The sequence below is a fragment of the Danio rerio genome, chromosome 23 (genome assembly GCF_052040795.2).
Source record: "Danio rerio strain M-AB ecotype USA chromosome 23, GRCz13ab, whole genome shotgun sequence".
NCBI classification, from domain to species: domain Eukaryota; kingdom Metazoa; phylum Chordata; class Actinopteri; order Cypriniformes; family Danionidae; genus Danio; species Danio rerio.
The window spans coordinates 24,440,001-24,458,682 of record NC_141043.1 but is presented as its reverse complement, the minus strand read 5'-3'; the positions used below and the strand labels follow the sequence as shown (position 1 = coordinate 24,458,682).

General features: G+C 37.5%; 2 protein-coding genes across 52 annotated transcripts in view; both read right to left on the bottom strand.

Moving 5' to 3' along the window:
* Positions 1-1,394, bottom strand: part of iffo2a (intermediate filament family orphan 2a) — a 36,794-nt gene extending 35,400 nt beyond the window's left edge. For both annotated transcript variants that reach the window (XM_087306956.1, XM_087306957.1), the window contains exon 1: positions 598-1,394. In XM_087306956.1, coding sequence (XP_087163082.1) covers positions 598-1,145 — 548 coding nt within the window. In that variant the 5' untranslated portion in view covers positions 1,146-1,394. The remainder of the gene's footprint in view (positions 1-597) is intronic.
* Positions 1,395-3,713: 2,319 nt separating this feature from the next.
* ubr4 (ubiquitin protein ligase E3 component n-recognin 4) overlaps positions 3,714-18,682 on the bottom strand; it is a 95,962-nt gene continuing 80,993 nt past the window's right edge. For all 50 annotated transcript variants that reach the window (XM_087306816.1, XM_087306822.1, XM_087306820.1 and 47 more), the window contains 20 exons: positions 18,472-18,645; positions 18,265-18,386; positions 17,976-18,173; positions 17,189-17,269; positions 17,017-17,104; positions 16,811-16,938; positions 16,607-16,714; positions 15,475-15,594; positions 15,193-15,383; positions 14,717-14,890; positions 14,075-14,174; positions 13,753-13,971; positions 13,550-13,663; positions 13,321-13,463; positions 12,763-12,888; positions 12,297-12,491; positions 9,474-9,698; positions 7,625-7,715; positions 7,373-7,535; positions 3,714-4,984 (listed from right to left, as the gene is read on the bottom strand). In XM_087306816.1, coding sequence (XP_087162942.1) covers positions 4,920-4,984; positions 7,373-7,535; positions 7,625-7,715; positions 9,474-9,698; positions 12,297-12,491; positions 12,763-12,888; positions 13,321-13,463; positions 13,550-13,663; positions 13,753-13,971; positions 14,075-14,174; positions 14,717-14,890; positions 15,193-15,383; positions 15,475-15,594; positions 16,607-16,714; positions 16,811-16,938; positions 17,017-17,104; positions 17,189-17,269; positions 17,976-18,173; positions 18,265-18,386; positions 18,472-18,645 — 2,825 coding nt within the window. In that variant the 3' untranslated portion in view covers positions 3,714-4,919. The remainder of the gene's footprint in view (positions 4,985-7,372; positions 7,536-7,624; positions 7,716-9,473; positions 9,699-12,296; positions 12,492-12,762; positions 12,889-13,320; positions 13,464-13,549; positions 13,664-13,752; positions 13,972-14,074; positions 14,175-14,716; positions 14,891-15,192; positions 15,384-15,474; positions 15,595-16,606; positions 16,715-16,810; positions 16,939-17,016; positions 17,105-17,188; positions 17,270-17,975; positions 18,174-18,264; positions 18,387-18,471; positions 18,646-18,682) is intronic.

Below are 18,682 nucleotides of genomic sequence, written 5' to 3'. Positions count from 1 at the left end.
ATTTTGGATTAAAGCTACAAGTAGCCTATTGTAAATAATGGACTGGTTAATTTCACAGCCACTAACTTGCATTTCATCACTAATGACCACAGTTTCAGGTAAAATTACTTTGTACTCTGCTAAAGAGGTTCACCTACATCTTGAATAGCATGTGGGTATGTCTTTGATAATAACAATGATAATATTGGTTATTATATGTATCAAAATGTTCACAATTGCATTTAAGTTGGCTGTTTTTCCAGTTCAATGTCTAAAACCAAAAGCAGAATCCTTTATGCAAGTCTAAACATGGAATATTTACTCTATTGACTGATATTGATCATTAACAACCAATTATGTAAAAAGTCTAATGGTAACCAAAGCATAGCAGTCGCCACAGTACTTGTTTTAATGTTAAGCCACAATAAATGAATAAAATGAATAAAGCTATCTTCACTTTGCGTGACAAGCTTTCATTTAGTTTCACTTCTTTCATATGACTCTGGTGACTATCAAGTTACCAGAGTTTTGTTGTAGTAACATATTTAGTACAATTATTTGAAGAACATCCTCAATTTTTAAAGACAAGCTCTTGGAATAAGCTTTAAGAGGACTTACTTTCTCCTGTACTCGTCTCTCTCGCGCTTGACTTTGGCCAAAACATTGTACAAGGCCCTGAGTTCAGGTGTGATGGTGTCAATCTGAACCCCGACACCGTCAGGGTGAGTCCAGGACACTCCGGGCCCCTGGCGAGTCTCGAACCGTCCTCCGTACCTGGCGGTGTGCGAGAAGCTCCAGATTTTACCGGGGAGTCTGGACTGACACTGCGCGTTTGAATAAGGCTGTTCGAGGTTCGTTTGGACCGCCTGCTCCCTGGAAAACAGCTGTCGGTACCGGGCTTGCTCCTGGGCGTGCTGCAGCTGGATCTCTAATAACTTATTCCTGCGCTCCAATTCATGGACTTTGGAAAGGAAGCAGCGGAAGCGGAGATTCAGTGTTTTTAACACATGAATGTTGGAGCCCAAATCGTTCCTCAACGCGCTGGTTGCCGTGGCACCAGACCCGCTCCCGACCGCGCACGCTTCATTTATACCGAGAGGCACTGGAGGTTCAGTGAACAGCATCGGGTTGAGAACCGGGTCTGGAAAACGACGAGGTAAATCCATCTTTATCCGTGAGCAGCGTTTCTACGCACCAGACTGCAGATGCTGTGAAGCAGCATACGTCACACGTCCATGCTCTAGGACGCAAGGTGCACTCCCTTTATCTAATGTCACACAAATAACAGGCCATGCTCGCTCCTTAAAGGCAGTGACCGGTCCACTTTTTATGAACTAACCGCTGCACTCCGACCATCCTCTAGTGGTGCAGTGGGCTGGTTGTTTGCCTTAACTTGCCGTGAAGACTCAGGTTTCAGCCTGAGGAAAACGGGAGGAGAGAAGACGTGTTTGCCCCGCCCTCCATAACAGTCGCATTGGTTACTGTGTCTTTAAGAGACGCCCCTTAATTTACATTTTATAAAATGCGTGAGCATAACAGTAAGTTTAGTGGCTTTAACATTATTTACATATTAAATATTAGGTTTGTTGATAGTCTAGCTATAAAACTTTTGTAAACTAAAATCGATTTGTGTTTCAGCAAATATCTGTATAGATATCTGAATAAAGTATCTTAATAAAGATGTTTTTTCTTAGCATTTAACCATTTTTATTAGTAATCTATTAACACTCAGAATTAATTGCTATTGACTTCTGATGCTTTTGAGGTCACCTTTTCCCACCAAAATTTCCCTTCACTTCCTAGAGTATGGTGTCATTAAAACATTTGTTTTTGAAATTTGCTGTGATATTTGATTTCCTAATTTTTACAGAATGCATATGAAATGTAATTATCTTGTTGGCAAAATATTCACAAACTGAAATACTCACCAGCAAATAGCGCTGTTGCCTCACAGCAAGAAGGTCGCTGGTTCGAACCTTGGCTGGGTCAGTTGGCATTTCTGTGTGGAGTTTGCATGTTCTCCCTGTGTTGGCAAGAGTTTCCTTCGTGTGCTCCGGTTTCTCCCACAAGTCCAAAGACATGCGCTATAGGTGAATAGGGTAAACTAAATTGGCCGTAGTGTGAGTGTGAATGAGAGCGTATGAATGTTTAAAATATGCTGGATAAGTTGGCGGTAAGCCAGAAAGAAAATGAATGAATGAAATTCTCACCAAAGTGACTCTGCTAAAGGGTTTCTCCTTGGCTTAATCTTATTACGACATTAAAAAAAGGAAAATTAAGAGGGTTAACACATTGTGAAATATGAAATATAGTAAATGCACATTCATTCATTAATTTTCTTTTCGGCTTAGTCCCTTTATTAATCTGGGGTCACCACAGCGGAATGAACCGCCAACTTATCCAGCATATGTTTTACGCAGTGGACGCCCTTCCAGCTGCAACCCATTTCTGGGAAACATCCACAAACATTCATTCACACTCATACACTACGGACAATTTAGCCTAACCGATTCACCTGCATGTCTTTGGACTGTGGGGAAAACTGGAGCACCCGGAGGAAAGCCACATGCCCAAGTCTTTATTAATGTGTGTTAAGAACAGAGGGAAAAGAATGGAAGCAAACTTAGAAATTTAGACTAAGCAAAAAAAAAGAAAAAAAAAGGTATTGTATATTACAAAAGGCTAAGAGGAGGTAAATTGCCTTATTAAAACATAATTTGTGTACTTTTTAAACAATAAATTAAATTCTTCCACCTTTTGAAATGACACATTGTTAAGGTATTTCCAAAGCATTCAAAGATTGGGGCAGTTTAAGTTGTAATGTAGAAAAATTACAGGTCATAAATTGATTACAACTACTTACTAATGTAGTATCATAAACCCCTTAAAATGCTATATATATTTGAATAATATGAAACAGAAAACAGTGACAGACTGAATCCAGGAGAACTGTGGCAACATCTCCTACATACACAAATAAATGTTATATTTATAACTATAACCAATCATAATTGAATTATTAGAACACTGCTATTTTCAATTCAATGTAGATGTAATTTATTTCATTCAGTTGGAGTCAGAATGATAAGCCGCCTGAATTTTAAATGGGCTAATACTTTTGGAATTTAAAATGTTTTGGAAAACATTAAAAACTGCTTTTATTCTAGCCAAAATAAAACAAATAAAAAGACTTTCTCCAGAAGAAAAACATTACTGTGAAAATCTCCTTGCTCTGTAAAACATTGTTTGGAAAAAAAATAAAATAAAAAATAATAATAATAAATCAAAGCGGGGCTTGATATTGAATTCTGACTTCAACCTTATATGCTAATTTATAAATGTATATGACATTATTTTTGATGGCATCCACATTTTACAGCTTAAAATTTCACACAAGTGCCTAAAACTTTCTACAGTACTGCAGCTTTGCAGACAGGTTTCTTAGTCTCAAATACATTTGCTCAGTGTTTTCCATTTCTTCATGTCTTTCCAGATGGATTGGATGATGGAGTGATCAGATCTCTGTGTGCTTTCAGACTCCTTATGAAAACAAAAATCTCAATGCATAATTACAAATAATAACAAAAATAATGTCTGAAATGTAAAAATGAATTTGATTAAAAACTTTTAGAAATTTGTCAAATATATTATATTTTTTTCAAAATATGAAATACTATAATATTATTTAAATAATACCAAAACAACGGTGCTTAGATGACACATTGAGCCAGATATGGTATTCTTACAGCTTTATTAAGTTGAGCTAATTCAAAAAGCAGACATTCAGCAACAGTTGAACATTGTAGCAGCGGGAATAGGCGAATAAACACTAACTGGGTTTTTTCTCGTTTTCTTTTTTTTTTTTAAACAAACTTCACACCATGCATTCAGCTGAAGAACACCCTTTCGCAGGTGTGTGTGTGTTTATATTGTAAGAATAAACTTAAAATCACTGAGACTCTTCTCAGTGGCACCTTGCTTACCAGAGGCACAACTTGCTCTGGGAAAAAATGTTTAATTTGCGGAATATTACCCAGTGAGTTACGGTCACATGGAAGACAAAACAAAAAAGAAATTTAGTATCACGTTGTTGTTTTGAGCAAACACACAAAAAAATCCAACTGAAAAGAAAACAAAGTGGAAAAAAGGCTCCCAAAATAAATATGCAGGCCCTTTTTATTCTCTTTATCTTTGTGTTTCATTGTTGACGCAGGTAAAACCCTTTACAAATGAGAAAATTATTTCCATGTCACGGGGGAAATCACACACTAAACAAGCTTTCATCTCACTCTAACCATTTACACATGGAAAAAAACAAACAAAAAAAAACTCATCACACACTTGCACCGCATCACAAAACCAGTGTCAGCCCTGGTCTCTCACACAAACTGCAAACAATTCATTGAACACCACTGCAAAAAAACAAACTATGAAACGAAAAAAATAACATAGAACAAGACAACGAGAGATTAGTTCTCATTTGAGTGAATCTGAAGCCAATTTTTAGATCGAGTCAGAAATGGAATCGAAAAAGGGACAAATAAAAGCCTTCAAGGTTGTTGATGAAATAATTCCCAATAAAATTACCTGCAAATACCAGCATGGTGCGTTTATGTTTGTTAGACGTTACAAAACCATTTTTTGTTTTTGTTTTTATTAGAATAAATGCGCATTAACTCGTCAGGCTACACGTCATTTTCATGTTTAGGAGAGAGTTATAACTGAATGAACCCACGCAGAGGTCAGGAGCACAGGTGGAGGTGAATGAGTGTGTATGCGAGCTGATAGAACTTTTTGGGAGCCTGGGCCCCGATTGAAAGGTGTCCCTTTGGAGTTGCCATTGGCAGTGTCCGGGAGGCGGACAGACTCTGTGTTTAAGGAACACCTGCACTGGTCAGAGCGCTCACCAGTCCATGAATGAGGTGCATAAATGGGTGCCATCAGGGCACAGAGTTCAACAGGTCCTGCAGGAAGGCGTCCGGGTCTGGGATGTCCGACAGAAGCCCTGGAAAAGGAGTCAGGGCAAAAGATTAACATTCTGTTTGTGCTGTGGCAAAAAAATAAAAATAAATAATAATAATAACCCTAAAGATTTGATTAAGAATTATTTTTGCTTACTGGTTAAATTATATCAGTGTATCTGCAGGTTTCTAAGGGCTGTTTTTAATATCAAATAATATCACAGTCCCACTGTTCGTTAACGTAAATTTGTAATCAGCCAATCACATGGCAGCAACTCAATGCATTTAGGTATGTAAACATGGTCAAGACGATCTGCTGCAGTTTAAACCGAGGATTTCAGAAACTGGTGGGATTTTCACGCACAACTATCACTAGTGTTTACAGAAAATGGTCCGAAAGAGAAAATATCCACTGAGTGGCAGTTCTATGGGTGCAAATGCCTTGTTGATGCCAGAGGTCAGAGGAGAATGGCCATACTGGTTCCAGCTGAAAGGCAACAGTAACTCAAATAACTACTCGCTGCAACCGAAGTATGCAGAACAGCATTTCTGAACACACAACACGTCGCATCTTGAGGCTGATGAGCTATAATAGTAGAAGACCACACCAGGTGCCACTCCTGTCAGCTAAGAACAGGAAACTGAGGCTACAATTCACACAGGCTCACCAAAAATGGAGAATAGAAGATTGGAAAAATGTTGCCTGGTCTGATGAGTCTCGATTTCTGCTTCGACATTCAGATTAACATATAAGCATGGATCCAACCTGTTTTGTATCAATGGTTCAGGCTGCTGGTGGTGTAATGGTGTGGGGGATACTTTCTTGGCACACTTTAGGCCCATTAGTACCAATTGAGCAATTGTGTCAAAGCCACAGCCTACTCTGATGGCTACTTCCAGCAGAATAGCGCACTATGTCATGAAGCTCTAATCATTTCAGACTGGTTTCTTGAACAGGACATGGAGTTCAATGTACTCAAATGGCCTCTATGGTCACCAGTTCTCAATCCAACAGACCATCTTTGGGATGTGGTGGAAATTCCAAAATTTTCCAGTACCTTGATAAATCTATGCCTTGAAGGATTAAGGCAGTTCTGAAGGCAAAAGTGGGTCCAACCCAGTACTAGTAAGGTGTACCTAATTAAGTGGCTGGTGAATGTAGAACGAAATTTAAAGCCAATTGTATAGTATAATTTTAAAGCCAACACACAACTAATCAATTACCATTCTTAACAATCTTTATTATATATAGAAAGAGTAAAGAACCTGAAAAAAGTATTTGAACTTTTAATAACAGCCAATATTATTAATAATTGGGATGCAGCAGAATCGCCAGTCAGGCCAATCATACAAAAAGAAGACTATTTCGGTTCCTGTCCAGTCGATTGGAGCATCTCTAGTTCTTTTTTTGCTAATGTATGGGTTGATGCAGCTGTCAAAAGCTATTTTAGAGCGTATTTCTTACGAAATTTGCTTGTGTAACCAAAATCCCTGTGAGTGTTTATTTTATTGAGTTCTGGGTGACAAATAGATAAAGATATTAAGTTCTTTCCGAGGTCAGTTCAACTGCATTTTTAAGAACTTTGAAAAGCAGATTAGACTTACTAAGGACTTATCTTTGTACTATAAATTAAAAAATTTCTGCAGACACCCTGTATACTTGAGTCAAAAACAGAAAAGATGCATGAGATATGCTGGCAAGGTCTCAAACATATTCCATGTCAACTTTAAGAATAATATGATAAAGATCTAAAGATAATTTAAAATTCACAGATGTCATTTTTAGACGTTCATAAATATATGTCATCCACATTTACATTGCAATTGCTTCCAAGCTTATGCTAGTTTTGCTTTTTTTATTTGTTTTTATTTCAATACTATTTTTTAATTAGCCGTTTAATTTTAAAGCACTTTGAAAACAGCTGGGGGATGCCCAATTTAGTGCTGTAAATAAAAAGAAAATATGAGAAATATAAGATCAAGAAATAGAAATAACAATACTGTAATTGCTCAATATATCAAGGGGAGATAGATTAAACTCGTATGATAATCAACAAATCAATACATGTTAAAAGAAAAGAGAAAAACAAAGATTTAAAAACTGGTAAAGAGGGGGGCATTCTAAGCTGTAAAGTTGTTTCTCTTTTTTTTTTTTTTTACATGTTTCCAGCTTTCTTCAAAAAATCTTCTTTAGTGTTCAACAGAAGAAAGACAAACAAACAGGTTTGTAACAAGGATGAATAAATGATTATAAAATGCTTAGTTCTGAACTATTATTTAAAATTTCTTGCTTTTTTTTGGCTGATAAATGCCTCAATTTTCAAGTGTTATAATGGCTAGACGTGATGTTTTGACATAATTTTCAATATGCAGTATTTGGAGATACTTTGTGTACAGTAAATAGGATTTAAGGTTTTATTTAAGTGTCTGACCTACGACATCCAGGAACTCTGAAAAGGATTCAGCAGGCATGAGCTCATCCTGGAACGCCCTCAACACCCTTTCTGAAGCCTCATAGATAGGCATGTCATTATGCCTTATGTACTCTGCGAGTGAGAAGGACCAGCCTCCCTCTGTGTTACTGGTGGGCACTTTCTGTTGTGGGAACATTGGATATTGACATCAGACATCAATTATAAGAAATTATGCTCATAAAAAGAGGGATAAAAAGGAGACCCTCATACCCTGAACATATCATAGATAAGATCCACCAGACCCCAGAAGAGAAGTGGTGAGCGGTAAACTGCATACTCCTTCACTGCTTTGTCTGTGAGCCTGAAATGAGCAAAATCAAATATGATATTAAAACACAGACTATTATATCCAAATCAAGAGCACTTAGTAAAAAATAAATAAATAAATAGTAACACCTGATAAAATATTAATTAAACTAACAAGAAGTAATATAGAAATAACTTTATTTCTACAATACTTGATTAACGTTAAATCATACATTTAGCATTACATCATCAAAAGTTGGATTTATACAAGGTGAACAGTTTCATTTATTTTAAAAAGTGCTTTAAAATTGCCATAAACTCAAATTTATTAAAGGTAAAATCATAGCCAACAGCTACATAACTGTAATACATTGATGGATTCAGATTTCTGCCTTCCAATCTGTCGCAGCATGGCTTAACGTTCATCCTTTTTCTCATTACTTTATTAATATTATTATTCGAATCTGTATTTAATTTTGATATGATTTAAACTATTGAATAAAGTTAACACATTGTTTAATAAATTATAAGAATGTTCAGTGCATTTGCCTGTCTCTCTGTAACTCTATTTTCAGGAGCCACCAAATCAGGGCAGAGGTCATAGAGACCTCGAGTGGAACTGAAGGGCTTGATGATTAAAAACAACCATTTTCCTATATCTATCTCTGTGTTTATACGGCCTAAAGTGATTTTGATATTATTATGTGTTAATTCTGTTTAAAGCAATTTTCTTTTTTTATTCAAGATAGACTTTATGTTGTAAGAATATAGCAGCCTGAATGTAGATTATACCGATTATTAACCAGTTTTGATAAAGATGGCTGAGAGTACACTTAGCCTTGGGTAAAAAAAACAGACTGTACTTTTGGGTGTGTGTTCTATTTGATTGTAGATCCTTTTTACAGTTTTGAGGTCAGCTCTTGACAGTCCAGTGGATGTCTGAAGTTTGTATCTCTAAGATATTGTTCAGAATTTTAAGCACGCACGCACGCACGCACGTAGAACTTTTTCCAAGTCTATCTGTGTTTTAACCAAGCAGGTTTATGATCGTAAGCAGAGCAGCCTAGGAACTCATTACGAGTGTTGAAGCTGGCCTCTGCTGATGAAACTGCAAACTACCTTCAGTAAACTTTATTTAAATCTCTGACTCCGGCTCTTCTTCATCTTCATCTTACAGTTTAAACTGTAAGTTATCCCAACAATGTAAACTATAAATAATAGAAATAAATGTTTATATTTATTAATAAACAAAATTAGTCCTTTTTTTACAATGAATCCCATTTATACAAAACAAATATTAACATTTAACTAAAACATTTTATTCTTACATTGCTAAAGTGAACAATTTTATATAGACTAAATATGTATAGCTTACTGATTCATTTAGTGTTTTCATTCCAGATATATTATAGTAATAACCAATTATATTAAACATAATAGTGAGTTGAATAATGCAAGTTATTTTCTAAGACAATGACAAGCCTAGTTAAAATAATAATTTTTCAAATTATTACCATTTTGTAAATGATCATAAAACATTTTGAAACACACTAGTCAGCCAAATACACACATACAAAAAAAAAAAAAAACTATCTGACACAACCAACTGAGGCCCTGCCTGATACAATCTTTCATCAGTTCTCCAGGCATACTACAGTCCTGCTTACAGCCAATATAAGCAGTTTGAGTAAGCACAAAACACTTGCCAAAAACAAAAATAGATGCTCTAAGCACATAAAGCACAGCACACGCTTCTACAAGCTCTTTAATGTTCAAGCTCTGACACGTGCCGAGTCATGCTTTGCTCCCTTACTTGTTAGCACCCCCTGGTGAGACCTTGCGGGCATGAGCCGTGACCAGCAGCCTTCGCAAAATGTCTACGCGTGTCGTCCTCCAGCGCTCGGGCGGCAAGATGTGCATGGCCAATATGGTGAAGTAATGCGGCCCGTCCACCTCGTACGACGTCTCCATCCACTTCTCACAGGGCTGTTCCAAGAAGCTCTGCAGATTCTTCTCCTCTCTCGATGTGGCCCTTGTTCTGAAAAGAAAAGATAAAAAGAGCTTAAAGGTCTCCTGAAATGTGCAGTTTTGTTCAATGTGTGACTTAATTTAAATGGAAACATGAAGACATGGTTGGGTGTACTGAGACGCTCCTCCCATTTTATAAAACAGCCAATAGCATTTTGTTTATATTATAGCTCTGCCAGTCCTGGAGTGGCTTGAAATGTGCAGTGTGACTTAATTTTAATGAAAACATGAAGGGCCTATTGAGAAGCTATTGAGAAGCTCCTCCTATCTTATAAAACAGCCAATGCTGATACGCACCTGTCAAACAATGTAAGTACACGTTGTTTTGACAAGTAGTGCAAGCTCTGTGATTGGTCAGCTTGGTAGTATTGATGAGTGTGGGCAAGGCCGAGAGCTACAGAAGAGTAGTGAGCCCGTTGGAGAGACAGTTTAACAAGTGTCGAGCTCCATATGCTAATTTTTGTTTTGCGTTTACTTTAAGGTTAAAGTTGTTAGATGGTTGCCACCTTGGAATGAGCGAGTTTGAGCTACTTGTTCAGTAATGCTGAGTTAAGACTGCAAGATTTAAGCCCCATTTTTGACTCGTCCACAGATTGAGAAATCGCCGACAAATGCCTGAAATCACACGAGTAACAATTACACAATTTGAACTATTAAAGACGCGATCTGAGAGAATCGCAGATCAGTCTCTGACACAAGTTAAATATTTGGCATGCTAGGTATTTGGACCGGTTAACAATTCAAAATCATGCCGTGTGAAATGTGTTCTGATTGAAAATAAAAAAATAACATTTGTTTTTATGATGTAGTATGCGGACCAAGGCAAAGTTGTGGGTGATTATTCCTATTGTAAGGTCATTCAGTGTGAAACCCCCTGTTGCCGATCTATTTTGCAGTTTAAACACAGCAGCAATAGAATACTACCCAGACAGTCATACAGTGTGAAACATCTGGGACACAACTACTTTGAAAATTGTGTAGCCTGGAGGTAGCGTTTCAGAAGTGCAATTGCAAAACAACAAAAACCAGAACATAAGTATAAATGCGATTACTCAACGCAGAAGTATATTTGAGCCTTTAAAGTAAGTGGGATTATCGCTATAGTTAAGCCAACTCTACGGCGGCAATTTCCGGAAAAACGTTTTCATTTTAGCTCATCCCATTCAATGAGAGGAAAGTCTGGACTTCTATTAACCACAATGCTGCCTTTCTTCTGCCAGTGTTTAGTCGTGCAAACTAACAATACAGCAGTGTCTATGTAAAGAGTGTGAAGAGTATTTAATTGGTCAAAAGATCTGATGTCAAGATGATGTGATGATAAAAATTGATAATGTCATCATTGATCCATATTGGTAGAACTGGGAAAATGCAGGTTTCAATGCTTATATCTTCTGAATGCAAATTGCGTCGCCGTTTTGAGCACACTAGCTTAAAGAAAACCTCAAAATTGCCATTGACATTAATGCTGTGGTGAAGATTTGATTCTGAGCAGCAGATGGCGCCATATTCTGCTTGCATCCATTCATTTTCTTTTCAGCTTTATTAAGCCTGGTTTATACTTCTGCGTCAAGTGACCGGCGTAACCCACGGCGCATGCAACACGCTTAGCTGTGCATTTATACTTCTGTGCGCTGTCTCTGTTGGTCTGCATTAACACTTCCGAAACGCTAGTTGCCAGTGAGGTGTAAATGTTCCTCTGTGTCAAGTTTCTTCGCTGCTTTTTTTGCTTTTCCTGAACACTTCCGGGATGTACAAGTGGCTCAAACTCGCTCATTTTGAGGCAGGAACCGGCGGAAGTGCAACAACTTTAACTATGAGGTAAACACAAAACAAAACTTTCCATCCGGAGCTCCTTCACGGGACTCCAAACTTGTAAACAATCGCTCGCACCATTCACGCGGCTCTCGGCCCCGCCTTGACTCGTCAGCGCTACCAAGCCAACCAATCACAAAGCTTGCGCTACGCGTTGTTGCGACGTGTAGTTACATTTTTTGAGAGGTGCACGTCAGCGACGCCGATGGCCATGGCGAAGGGCTATGCGTCAACGTCGTAGCATACGCCGGCGTTTGACGCAGAAGTATAAATCAGCCTTTATTCGGGGGTCGCCACAGCAGGATGAACCACCAACTTATCCAGCATGTTTTAAACAGGTGCTTTACACCCTTCCAGCTGCAACCCAGTACTGGGAAACAACCATACACTTATTTACACACACACACACACACACAATTTAGCTTACCCAATTTACCTATAGTGCATGTTTTTCACTTGAAACTAATATAATCATTAATAAAGTTCGGAGAGATTTCCAAGAGTGTTCATAGTGAGCTGTGTCTACTTGAATGCTGTGACATAAAAACCAACTTGCATGAACTGCTGAATGCACAAAAGCCTTTTCGGTAATTATTTCAGCCTAGAGGGCCATCTGTTGTGAAACAGTAATGTATTTTGAAAATCTCTGCAGAATCGATTTCTCAAACAATTTATTGCCACAGCTCAAACTTACACGAACTAAAAATAGGAATAATTTTGACTTCAGGAGTACTTCAAAAAAACATAACATCTGAAAAACCCAGTCGATCTGAGATCACATCTTTCTGTAACATACGTGTTGAGGACGTAAAGGACTGTGTGAATGATGTAAGGGATGAGGTGGATGTTGCTCTCTCTGCCTCCTCCTCCTGTGTCCACACTGAAGGATTGCTCCATTGCAAAACGCAGGAACAGCAGCTTGGTGTCATGAATGTTGAGCTGGTATGTGGGTTCCCTTTGCCCTGTGCACTCTTGCAGATATGTGTTGTGCCTGTAAAATGGTACAAAACAAGTTTACACTCCTCTAACTATTAAAGCCGGGGCACCAAACTTGATTTGCACCAAACAGATTTTAGCTCCAACCCTAATAAAACACACCTGAACAAGCTAATCAAGGTCTTACTAGGTATATTTAAAACACCCGGGCAGGTGTGTTGAGGCAAGTTGGAGCTAAACCCTGCAGGGACACCGGACCTCCAGGACCGAGATTGGTGACCCCTGTATTAAAGTATCCATTTAATCTATATGCAAGCAGAACATACCTTGCCAGGCATGTGGCAAAGGCAGATTCGGGCACATGTGGCCCCCATACTGGAAGGAGCCCATTGCATTTTGTGTTGGCATTTTGTAGTGCAGCACTTTCCCATTCCTCACGCCCTCTGGCAAGCCTGATCCAGATACAAAGAGGAAAATTATATGTAAAACGATACGTTTCACATCTTTATAATTACATATTAAAGCATTTTAAAAAGTTATGTATTTGATATGGATAGATGCATATATAGCATTACATATATATTCATTTTTTATGTAAACAAGATATAAATAACAAAAGTATTTATGTTGTAAAAAAGTAAATAAGTCATTTATGAATTAATAAAACAATTCAAAATATAACAAATCTACACAATTTTACATTACAATATTTTTATTCATATCTAGAAATACATACGCATATGTGTGTGTGTGTGTACACACACACGCACACGCGCACACGCACACGCGCACACACACACACACACATTGTATATCCATATTTTTTTTAATGTAAAGTATGTATCCATAAATTCATTTTAGATATGGTTAATAGATCCACATACCTGACAGCAGCAAGGTGACAGTCATAGTGGACTATGTTAAAGTGTGAGACAGTGCTGTAGCCCTGCTGCTTGCGGGGTTTGTTCTCAAATTCTTCAAGTGACACGCGCTTCGTAAAAGTATAGATGCCCAGAACTTTTGTTGGCTGTGGGGTACAGAATAAAATGTTGCTAATTGTTAATAACAAAACAAACTACAACACGCTTAAACACAAATTGTAAATAAATAGACCTGGAACTTGTAGCCCTCTCTACAAATGCAGCAAGTCAAGCCAGGTTCTTCAATGAGCTCCTCCATCTGTTTTAGCAGAGATGTCTTTGTGACCACCTGACCCTTCTCATTGGTCTGAAATAAAGAAGGAAAGACAACATAAGTTCAAAGTGGTTTTGATTTCCTGGTCTGAGCATCATGTGTCATCGATATATGAAACTCACTGTCATTCCCAGTGTGCCGAGAGCTTTCTGCCTCATAGCCATAGCCATGCGCTTCTTCTCTGCGCGAGTCTCTCTTCTTGCTGCATCGATTTTCAGGTTCACATCTGCATGTTCCCTTAGAGCCTCCAGAAGATTCTCTGCTAAAGTGCCGATACCCTCGTCGCTGGACACCTGCTCCAGCTTGTGCAAATTGGTTATTGAATCTGTTCCGATAAGCATCTACAAGGAGGAGATTAATTTATGTGAGCTGTGTGTGTACAAGAATACAGAATAAAATTTACAAAAGAAAAGATGCGATTAAAGCTAGTAATGGAAGTGTTACCTGTGTAGGGGGGTGTTGGGTGGCCAGACCACGCAGCAGTCTAAGGATGAACGGAAGGGCTGGACGAGCAAGGAATTTCTTCCAAACATCTGCATCCAGGCTACAAAATATTTATATTCAGGTTAATCACTTGCATCAAAAACAATGTTATTTATTTAATAGAGTAGTTAAAAACAACCAATTTTTCCATAAAAATAAATTAAAACAAAATGTTTATTTAATGTATTATAAAAGTGTATTTGATCAGATCTAGAAACATGTTTCAAAGATAATTATAGATACAGTACCAAAAAAATGGATTTCTAAATATGGGAAACGTAAAAAATTATTAGTTTGGCAAAACAAATCAAGTTGAATAATTACTTATATCAAAAAACAACAAAAATTTTTCCAAAATGATATAAAGACTAAATAAATACATATACAGGCACTATATAAGTGAATAAAGCCATTTATTATAAACAAACTATGAAATATATTTTTACAAGCCATTGAAATGAATAGGTTTCATAGCGTAACACTTTCCATGTCCAGTGTGAAAGCAGCTTCACATTGAATCGTAATCATACCAAATTGTGTTGGCGGCCAAAAAGATATTAAATATATTTAAATATAACAAATACTTAGTAGATTAAGACATACTTTTTAGCACAGGGGATCTGTTTCTTCATATAGTCCAGAGCGCTCTGGGTGATGCCCTTTTGTAAGATGAGGTCCTTCAGCTGATGGCCATTACTATTGTTCTTGATTCCTGCAGCTATTTTACAGAAACAGTCCAAAAAGACCTTATCGTCTGCACTGTGCTCCTCATCATACCTGCATAAGAGAACAAAATTAGTAAAAAGCTACAAAAACACTCCATTGTTTAAAGGAGACAGTCAAAGGTCTAGACCAGGGATGACCAAACTTGTTCCTGGAGGGCCGGTGTCCTGCAGATTTTAGCTCCAACCCTAATCAAACACACCTAAACAAGCTAATCAAGGTCTTACTAGGTATACTTGAAACACCGAGACAGGTGTGTTAAGGCAAGTTGGAACTAAACCCTGCATGGCACCGGACCTCCAGGACCGAGATTGGTGACCCCTGATCTAGACTATAGAGACAGCCAAACTCCATACTTGTCAAAGTTGCAGCAGGGTTTAAAGCGCTCCACCAGGATATGCATTTTCTCTAATTCACCAAAGGACAGGTACGGGATGATGCGGAGCAACCCCTGTAGGACACTGGGATTAGAACGCACAAACAACGTGTTGATCTGGTCCAGCAGCATCACCAGCTGGTCCTTATCACCCGTCAGCAACAGGTTACCCTAAAGGAGAAACACAATGGACAGATATCAACACAACTCTCACACTTCCATGCTGTGATATTCATTGCATGAATCAAAACACCTTGCTGACCTTGTCTTCAGACACAGTCTCAGCATTGGCCTCATCAAGGATAATCTCCATAATACTGAGAACCTGCTCTGCTATTGATGCTCCTCCACTGTCTTTACTCTCCTGCTCAGCCACCAATGCCTGAAACACAAAATTCATATACAATTAAATACAATATTTGACAGAAAATATGCATGTGTACAAGTCACACTTAATCATTCATTTCTGAAAAGAGGCCAAACAAACTTTACATTTTTTACCAATATGTGACCCTGGACCACAAAACCAGTCATAAAGGCCCATTTTTGAAAATTGAAGTTTATTCACCATATTAAACAGATTTATTGATTATTTTTTTACAGACATTTGAATATGTGTGTTTGAGTGAGATGAGTGGCATATTGATCTGTTGATATTAGGTATAGTCTATTTTCATTGGAATTTTTTAAACTTATTTATTATGTATTCATTAATTGATTTATATTTTTACTATCAATGCAAGAACTGCAGTTACAAAATATCCTTTTTTAAATTCTGGCATTTTGTACGTTCTGAATAAATAAAATGTATTGTCCTTGTCAAATAAACCTGAAACAAATAAAAAATAAAAAAAAATAAATAAACAAGATTTCAGTTGATGTATGGTTTGTTAGCATAAGAAGAAACCATATAAACCATATAAAAATCTAAGGGTGCAAAAAATGTATATAATGAGAAAAATCATATTTAAAGTGCAATGCATATTACTAATCAAATGTGGAATTTTCAAATATTATATTAAATGTTTTAACAACCGTTACACTAAATATTTAGATTACTTTTTGCCATAAAAGATAAATCGATAATTTTGACACGTTTAATGTATTTTGGGCTATTTCTACAAATGTATCCATGCAACTCACGACTGGTTCATTGTTACCAAATTGATGTGATGTGATTAGTGTGAATCCTTGCAGTAAAAGCCCATAAAGTTTTAGCTAGAATCGCCTGAAGGTGATCTAACTTCCATTTAGAAAATCTAAATGTTCACAGGTGTCATTTTTTCCCTCCTCAAAATGCGTCTCAACATGTTTAAGTTTATTAAAAACATGAGCTATATTCCAGTAAACTACAAAAAAAAAAAAAAAAAAAAAATCTGATAAGCATTACTTACCAGATTAAGTGTGCCCAACATAACATTCAGTGTATTCATCTCTGGTTTGACCAGCTGCTGCCTGTTGATTTTTACTTTCACACAGTAACTGAACAACTTGAGAAGAACCTAGAAAGTAAAACGCAATCATTAGAATCTTCTTTGAGGTTGTACGCATGCTCTTTGTAAACTCTGAAGAATTAAAAAGGTGAACGTCACACTCACTGTGAGAAGGTGCCTGCCCTGCTTGAAGTCTTTGATTCCAGAGAGCCTGTTCAGCATGCACTCCAGTCCTCCACACTGTGCCATCACTCCAGCCATTTTATACACCTCCTCATCATCCTCCTCTTCATCTGCACAGAGAAGAAGCACAAGTTAAACTAGGAAAAACTGACAATAATATCAAATAAATAGTGTGACATAACACCAACCTGTAGTAGAGTCCAAAGACTCAATAAACTCCTCTGTTGCATCTCCTAGAAGTCCTCTCATTCTGTAGATGATCCTCATTGGCTCACCCTAGATTAAAACAAACAAGAGTTTTAAACTATGGTTGAAAAGGAAAATGCATAAATAAAGTAGTGTTTATCCTACTTGGCTTACCTCATTGGTTGGGCACCAGACCTTCTTATAGACCTCAGCAACAGACAAATCCAGACTAATGATCTTGTTATTCACAAGAAGCTGCAAAGAAAAATAAAAAGAATATAAAATAGGCTAATGGAAGAAACAACAAAGTGAAAAATCTAAATGCATCCACGGGAAAGAAGTTAAAATATAGTAAAGCTGGCAATTTTGTTACATATTATGATAATTTGATAATACTATATTTAAATATAGCCATTACTGAAGTGTAACATAATTATTATACGCTGATTTGAGGCTCAAGGAACATCTATAACCAGCATTGAAAACAGTTATGCTGGTTAATATCTTTTTTTTGGAAACAGAAATCCACTTTCCACACGCTTTCTAAATAAAGTTAAAATAACAGCGTTTACATAAAACAGAAGGCTTTTGTAAATTTCCTTAGGGATTTACTTCTCATCAATGTTAAATAAGTTTCCCAGAGAAGGGTTGCGGCTGGAAGGGCATCCGCTGCGTAAAAACTTGCTGGATAAGTTGGCCGTTCATTCCGCTGTGGTGACCCCGGATTAATAAAGGGACTAAGCCGACAAGATAATGAAATGAAATGAATGCTAAATAAGTATCCATTTTATTCTAAAAGGAATCTCTTGTTGTGCAACTGACCATAAATTCTTAATAAACCATTTTCCTTTGGTCAATTGTGTGTTTTAAAATGACTTCAAAATATAAATAATGCAATTCAGTGCTAAGTGAATTATTCAAAACTGAATCTCAGGACAGAGGACTATCAGACATGAAATACCTCCATGCCACTGTCGTCCTCCAGGAGTGCCACTAGATCGCAATCCTGGCAGATTTTGTTCTTGATGTCCCTCATGAGAGGACCGATGCCTGGTTCATTACTGCTGTATGGGTTTCCTGGCATCCGGCCCTGCAGGAAGTCTTCCTGCTGTGGGTCTTTCTCCAGCGTGACAAAGAACTCAGTCACCTCATTCTCCTCCTTCACAGACACAGATAAGAGAAATTAGCTTCTGCTAAGATTATTTATCCAAATATATTATGCAAATGTCAATAAGCTGAAGTCTACTCACTGGATAAATGATGCTACACAATCTCTCAAAGATGAAGACTGGAGTGCGATAATCATCTAGATTGTAGCGCTTTGCCGTTTCAATGCACACAGCCATGAATGCTTTGGTTTCGGACTCCGTTCCTACAAAAGAAGATGAAGCATTGAGCCAAGTGAGCCTCTAATAACACAGAAACATCTAAGATGACCTGAAGGTGAAAGCCGAGACCTGTAGTCATGTCTTCTAACATCTCCAGCAGCATGTCCTGGGTTTCATCAATCAGTTTGGTTCTTTGGACCACCAGCTTCCTCAAGCACAGGTAGCCGTTCAGAACTGTGCCAACCAACCGACTCTTAAAGTGACGTTTAATGGACTCCACCTCCACAAATGAAGACAGCAGGCCTGTGGAAGAACAGAAACTGTTAAAACAAGCTGTTTA